Here is a 7622-nt window from a genome sequence, read left to right as displayed (position 1 = left end):
TATTAAATTAACATTGAAAAGTTCATATTCTTTTTTAAAACTAATTTAGCATGTTATTAGGATTCTAATCTTATTATTTACTTGATAATATTTTAGTTTAGATAGTTTAAATATGACACATGCTTGTAGTTGATATTATAGGAGTTTCTACTCTAGAATTATTTTTCATGTAATATTTATTTTTTAAAACTTAAACAACATTATTTGTAAATAAAAAATGTAACTATATAAGAATTAAAATTTTAATGACATTTGAGTCTAATAATTACATAAATTTTAAGTCAATAATTAGTGTAAAATTTGTTAAGTTTAAACTTACTAATAAAAGTTATGTTTTTAATTTTAGTGATATCTAAATATATTTTTAGTGTAAAAAAAGTATTCTATGACAAAATTATTTTAGAATTTTCAAATAATATTTATATCTCAAATAATGATAATTAATAATAATAATAATAATAAAAATAACAAAATTGAGGCTCCAAAAGTCCAATAATTTTATATAGATTGATTAATAAGTAAATGTAAAACAACGTTTATATACAATACAAAATAGTAGTTATTTAATAGTTAACAAATGATTGAAAAAAGCCATTACGTGGACGGCAGGATTCGAACCTGCGCGGGCAGAGCCCACATGATTTCTAGTCATGCCCGATAACCACTCCGGCACGTCCACTTTGTTTTTCGTTCTTCTCACTGATCTTTCATATAACATAAATTAAAAGTTAACTTTTTGAATTGATAGTTTTTTTTTTAACAAAAAAGTAACCAAATTTATTTTATAATAGTTTTTTTATTACATGCATATGAATGCATGATAAGAAATAAAAATAAATTATTTTTTGTAACAAAGATAAAAAAGTATTTATTATATAAAAACTGTTTAATAATTTTTTTAGAGTAATTTAAATTTTTTAATATTTTGATACTATAAACATACAATAAGCAGTCTGATTTGGTAAACATGCTTTGCTTAAATTAGACTAAATTATATGTGAATCAAATTGTAAAATTTTAGGAGACTTATTGTCATTTTTAATGCATAGACTTTTGGTTCATTGTGCAATTAATGAATTTATTAAAAAATAAAGTTTCATCATTTAATATATATCACTCTGTTATAAAAATATTTTAGGTGTGTATTGTGATACTCTAAATGTTTTTATAGGTATTATACTTAAAAAATTTATACTAATAAAAAAGAAACATGTCGCAAGTTATAAAAAATATATATTATTATATATAATTTATTTAAAATTATATTATTTATATTATTTGCTATATTATTCTATTATTAAATTTACACTAGTATGAAGATAATTTTCTTATATATTATATTAAATGTTTTATTTTATTTTTTTATATGTTTTAATAAATTTTTAGTTTTAAATAGAATATAATTTTTATTTAAACAATTTCTATTTATTATAAATAATAAGAATTATAACATAATATATTAATATAATAATTAAATATTAATAAATAAAATTAAGAATATGAAAGATATATTTATATAATATAACTATTTTAATATAATATAATATATTAATATAGCATGGATTACCCGCTAGTTGTTTACTAGTTTGACAAAATTGGCAAGAAGTATCCACTAAGCTTTATTAATTTACTCTTTTATCTCTGCTACACACGTTTCTTTCTCTCCATTCCTGCATGCACCAACTCTTTTCTCTGTTACTTTTTATTTTTGGCGCACCCCATTTTAATTGCGCATAATAGGAGGTGATATTGATTTAATTTTTTTATAACAAAATATAGGAGTGTATCGTACTCTATAGGTGTAATATTAAATAAATATTTTATTTGTATAAATTTATTTTAAATTTATCATATTTTGGCAAAAAGAAGCCTTTCTTATTCTATGATCTATTTTACGTTGCATGAGGAGGGGCGGCTCCGCGCCACTTCTGTCTCTCTTTCTTATAGAATATTATTTTATTTTAATTTGCCTAAAGTTAAAGAATAATGATATTCTGACTGTGGAGAATGGGGATAGGCATATATCATAACAAATCCCCTTTTAAGGGGAAGTAACAATTTGACAATTGAAATCTGAAATTTTATTTTTCATCTTTGTTGATTTGTAATATCTCTGGTCTGCTTTTAAAATCCTTGCATCATGTTGAATATTGAAGGTATTCTATCCAAGAATCTTTGCCTTTGGAGATTATTTATCTGCTTGAGTGGTAGTACTAAGTCCACCCATCTTTTTTCCACCCTAGTGTAAACTATATTTAATCCAAGCCAAGTAATGGAGAAAAAGAAAATGAAGATGATACTATAACTAAATCCAGTTTTGGCAAACTTAGCTACTCTCTTTTTCTCTGATTTGAAGGTGATGCCTTTCTTCCAGGTTCAATTTGTTTAGCTGCACGGGTATCGGTAAATTTAGCCAATTATGCTACACAGTGTACACTTTAATTTAAAAAATGTGTTTTTTCTCTCTCTCTTTTTTCGGTACACAATAAGTGTCTACGTTGATTGCTGTCTAGGGCGATCATCTATGCTGTGTTTTTTTTTTTTTTCACGCACATTTCATGTAATTTTAGAATAATTAACTGAAAAATTGTGATAAATTCTAAACTTCGAGGAGATGACTATGGATTTTCATAATACACATGTATCAGTGATTATATACTAAATTATTATGATAGTGAGCATGAAAGCTAATTTAATTAATATTGGTTGGTTGTGAAATTACGAATAATGGTGCCTGTTTACGCAACATGACTTTGAATCTACGTTGTTGTCAAATTATATATTTCCTCACATTTCTTGACAAAACTTTCAGCTACTGAGGGCTTTGTTTTTAACCATCTTCCCACGAGTCAATTATATAGTGGAAAGTATAACTCTCAATGTTTGGTATTTTTCCATCTATGAAAGATACAACTTAATTCCTCAACATTTATTTCAGATAAGCATGGGAAAATACTCTCTAAGCTTGAGTTGCGACTAATAATATCCTTTTTCTTGTCCCCATCATCAACAATTCAAGACTTAACAAAGTATTTGCATCAGTACAGTTGCCTTATAGTAACAAAAATAATACTAACCGTGAGATATGGTCTACTAAAGCATCATTTCAATTGTCTGGAAACACCTTGTAATATTACTATATATACAAACTATAATCGATCTAGGAAACCATCTTTAAAGATCGAACACCACTAATACCATCCTTCACTTCCATTGTTTCTTTTGGGGAAGGAAAGCAGATAAGCAATAGTAGTACTGACAACAGTACCTTGTACGAATAACCTGCACTGGATACACAGCTTCATCGGCACCCATAAATTGTTTCACAACCTAGTTGTACTACAGGACAGGTTCTATGAAGGAGAAAACAGAAAGTCAAATATCATTTTTTGGATGCAATTTCTAATTTTTTTTTTTCAAAACATCTTGCAACTATAATTAAGTAACTTTTTTCTTTTAAAAAATAATGTATCAAAATCAGTTTGTAATAGCTTCTGCCTTCTTTCTCTTTTAGGCTATTCGGTCCACTTGTTAGAAGGAATAAGGAACATTGAAAGTTTTTATTTATTTATTTATTTATTATGTAGAACACAGAGGTTTCTAGTTTTTACTTGCAACTCTTGTTTCCCTCTTACGTTTTTTTTTTTTTTCTAAAACTAGACAACATAAAATTTCATAAAAATATAGATAACTCTAACTTCAAGAAATCAAATTGCATAATAATATTGATAAAAAAAAAAACACTCCTCAGACTTATACATAACATTCAATAGTGTTATACAATTTAACCTAACAAAAACTAAAAACAATTTAACTTCAACCACGGGTTTATTTTTCTTTTTTTGGTTGAAAAGCCACGACCGAAGGACTCAAAAAAGAAACAGGCACTTAGTTTCAACTAGTTATTACTATTTTCTAACTACTCTTACAGGAATAAAAACAATTTGTTAAAATTCTTGTTCAGCCAAAATAACTAGCCGAAAATTGGGAAGCAAGGGCCCTAAGAATGTGGACAAAAAATAGTTGATTTCTTGCCTAAAGTCTAGTTCTTTGCATTGAACAAAGGCCAACATAGGTGCTTGTACCAACAACGTGGCATACAAGGGCCCCAATTTGCTCCTTTGCATGCGGAGAGCGTATGTGATGCAGTCTACATCTCTTTCAAGTTCAACGTCCCACTATCCCAGACTCAAAGCCATCCAGCTTTCAATTTAGCTTCATTGGTGCTAAATCCGCAAAGACAGACATAGAGAGATGGGGCACAAAGAAAAATCAAAGGAGCGAAGAGATAAAAGATTGCAACAGATCTCTCTTTTGAGAACTATTCCTTATGCTGATCACCAGAGGTTTGATTAATTTTCTATCAGCCCTGACCCATGTTATAATTTTTTTTAGGATCTTGCTAATAAGTATTTTAAAGATACTAATTAAGAATTCAATAAATATTCTTTTAATTAAATTACGTTAGAAGCGTGCTAAAATTACATGAAGAGTATATTATCACATTTTTAATAAAAAAATAATTCTAATCTTGATTCTTTGAGCCATGCCCTGACGACGTTGATTAGTACTATTTGTTATTCTTGTACAGTTAGCCTTCCTTTCATGTTTTGCTTTCTCATCATCATGAGCTTATGATTGTTAAAATGGTTGAGTATGTGCATTGAAAATAGATCGCTAAGTAACTTTATACGCTCATTTATATAAGTTATTTGGGAATTGGATTCATGTAATATATTTACTGTGTGATTATCTGTGCTATTGGGTATTCATAGGTGGTGGTCTAAGGAAACTGTAGCCGTGGTTACTGGTGGAAACAGAGGAATTGGGTTTGAGATTTGTAGACAACTTGCTGATCATGGTGTGACTGTTGTACTGACATCAAGAGATGACAGTGTTGGTGTTGAATCAATTAAGGTATTGCAAGAAGGTGGTTTCGTGGACGTGGCTTGTCATCAACTCGATATATTAGATTCTTCATCCATCGATCAATTTGCTGAGTGGTTGAAGGAAAATTATGGTGGTTTAGACATTCTGGTCAGTTTCTAAAACGTAATCACTTCCTTATAATCTTTCTGAAATTGAATTAGTGAGATATCCTATAGTTTTCTTCATTTTGATTATTTCTAGCTTACCTTCTCAGCATCCACTGCCGTTCTATTGTGTTTAAATAAAGAACTCGGAGATTTTGATATACAAAGCAAGGAATGGAATTTGAAAATGTTTTTGAAATTTGAGAAACCTATCTATAATTTTTTTAAGAATTTAATTAAAATATAATTTAATGTAAAGATTTTTTTACACTATTGTTATTGACATTAATTCATAATGATTATTTTAAAAGTCATATCTAAGGCGATATTTAATTAGTTGATCATGTAAATTGAAAAGAATTATTTGAAAATTCTTAAAAATAAAAGAAGATTGATTTAACCAGAATTTATCATATGGTTCTATGCAATAATATCATTATCTGCAGGTAAATAACGCAGGTGTTAATTTCAATCAAGGGTCTGATAACTCTGTTGAAAACGCTCGAAAGGTTATCGAAACAAATTATTATGGGACTAAGAGAATGATCGAAGCCATGATTCCGTTGATGAAGCCATCCGCTGCTGGTGGTCGTATTGTAAATGTGAGCTCACGTTTAGGTCGAATAAATGGCAAACGAAATGTAAGTAAATAAATTTTGTTTCATGTTCTATTTCAATTCCTTTGTTCATAAGTCTCTTTTAACTGATAATATTTTAACATATATTGAATATACTATAAAAAATTAATAAGCATTAATTTGTATTAAAAATATACTATTTAATGTTATCAATATATAAGGTTTTGTAATATTTTATAATTTTTAATAAAAAATTACTATATATAAAATGTTTATTCTGTAATCGTGGATTAGAAAAATTATTTCATTAAATCACATAAATTAAGAAAAATTGTTAAAAATAGTTAATGCATTGATATTTAAAAAATTAATTATAAATTAATTCCTAACTAAATTAAAGTTTATTATTATATGAAAATTGTTTATCTGAAACTTTCAGGTTAAGGATTAGAAACTTAAAAATGATAATATTTTTATCAAGAAAGATTATATTAATTACATTAAAAAGTAAAATAGTAATAAATATATTTTTAACAAATAATTTTTATCTTCTTAAAATTGATCTAAGAATTGATGTTGACAAAATTGTTAGCATATTATTAATTTTTTAATGTGTATCAAATGACACACACAAGAAAAACTTGTATATGATAAGTATTTTAATTGAAAAACATAGAATAGTGTATGATTTAATACATTAATAAAATTAAATGCTACATTTTTAATAAAAAATATTATTTATAATTTTTTCATTATTTTAATAAAACATTAAAAAACATTGTATTAATTATTAAGAAATTTAAAATATTCAATAACAAATGAAAAATATACAAAGAATAATGATAAATAAATTTAAATTTTTATTGAAAAATTATATTAAAGACTAACAGAAATCCCTAAAAGAAAATTAGTTTTAAACAACGTTTAAGTAAATGAGTTTTATCCTTCATTATCGAGGGTAAGCTAAACATGAATGGAATGTATATACATACTCAGTATTTTTCCATCGGTTTCTTTATCTTGCTCATTATGATGAAAGAATTTGTCAATCATTGGCATGAAAACTATACATTTGAGAAACATTCCTGTATTCAATTTGTGATGAAAAAAATATTTGAATAGCTGCTTTGAGATTAGAATGGAGCCATTGGTTCCTCATACAAGTTTTTTGGTAGATGTAACACTGATTATAAATTGCCGGAGTAACAGAGATTAGAAAATGAAGCTTTGAGGGAGCAGCTAAATGATGTGGAATCCCTTACAGAGGAAATGATTGATGAAGCTGTGTCAACTTTTCTACAACAAGTAGAAGATGGAAGTTGGACTTCAGCAGGGTGGCCTCAAACGTTCACTGATTACTCAGTTTCAAAACTTGCAGTTAATAGCTACACAAGGTTTATGGCAAAGAAACTTTCTGAGAGGCCAGAGGGTCAAAAGATTTACATTAATAGCTATTGCCCTGGTTGGGTAAAAACTGCTTTAACAGGTTATGCAGGAAGTGTTACAGTTGAGGAAGGGGCTGATACTGGAGTTTGGATTGCCCTTCTTCCTGACCAAGAAATCACAGGAAAATTTTTTGCAGAAAGAAGGGAGATTAGCTTCTAGGTAGCAATCATGGATTAGTAGAATTACATTGCTACTAACAAATTGCAAAGGACAACATGTTTTCAATATATGAAGAGATTGAGATGTTATGATAGATGCCCAAACAGTCCTTTAATGTGATATATGAAGTGGTATTCATCCCTAAGAAGTTTGACCATATTTATGTCATCAAGCAAAAGTTCATACTATCTGAATTTTTATTTTTTTTTTTTCACTTTATAATACCATGTTATAATATATTTCCAGTGGCTAGTTCAATATTGGAGCTTCACTAGAACTAAAGAAAAGAAAGTTTGTATCCCTTTTTTTTATTTCCATATTTTGATTATTTTACATGTTATATCTTGCCTTTCTTCGAATCAGAAGTTCGTTTTTGTCTTAATCTATCAAACTGTTGCATTCATAA

At 27.4% G+C, this 7622-nt stretch overlaps 1 protein-coding gene and 1 non-coding gene across 2 annotated transcripts; one reads left to right on the top strand and one right to left on the bottom strand.

The window, feature by feature from the left end:
- Positions 1-597: 597 nt before the first annotated feature.
- Positions 598-679, bottom strand: TRNAS-AGA. The gene has a single exon. It is a non-coding gene; the product is annotated as a tRNA-Ser (tRNA).
- Positions 680-4254: 3575 nt separating this feature from the next.
- Positions 4255-7216, top strand: LOC113853206 (short-chain dehydrogenase/reductase 2b-like). Its single transcript, XM_027483704.1, has 4 exons — positions 4255-4346; positions 4776-5037; positions 5480-5674; positions 6821-7216. Exons 1-4 carry the CDS (start codon positions 4255-4257, stop codon positions 7214-7216), a joined length of 945 nt encoding a protein of 314 aa, XP_027339505.1.
- The last annotated feature ends 406 nt before the right edge of the window (positions 7217-7622 follow it).

The sequence above is a fragment of the Abrus precatorius genome, unplaced genomic scaffold (genome assembly GCF_003935025.1).
Source record: "Abrus precatorius isolate BTA unplaced genomic scaffold, Abrus_2018 Scaffold10, whole genome shotgun sequence".
Lineage (NCBI taxonomy): Eukaryota > Viridiplantae > Streptophyta > Magnoliopsida > Fabales > Fabaceae > Abrus > Abrus precatorius.
This window is presented reverse-complemented; position numbering and strand designations above follow the sequence as displayed.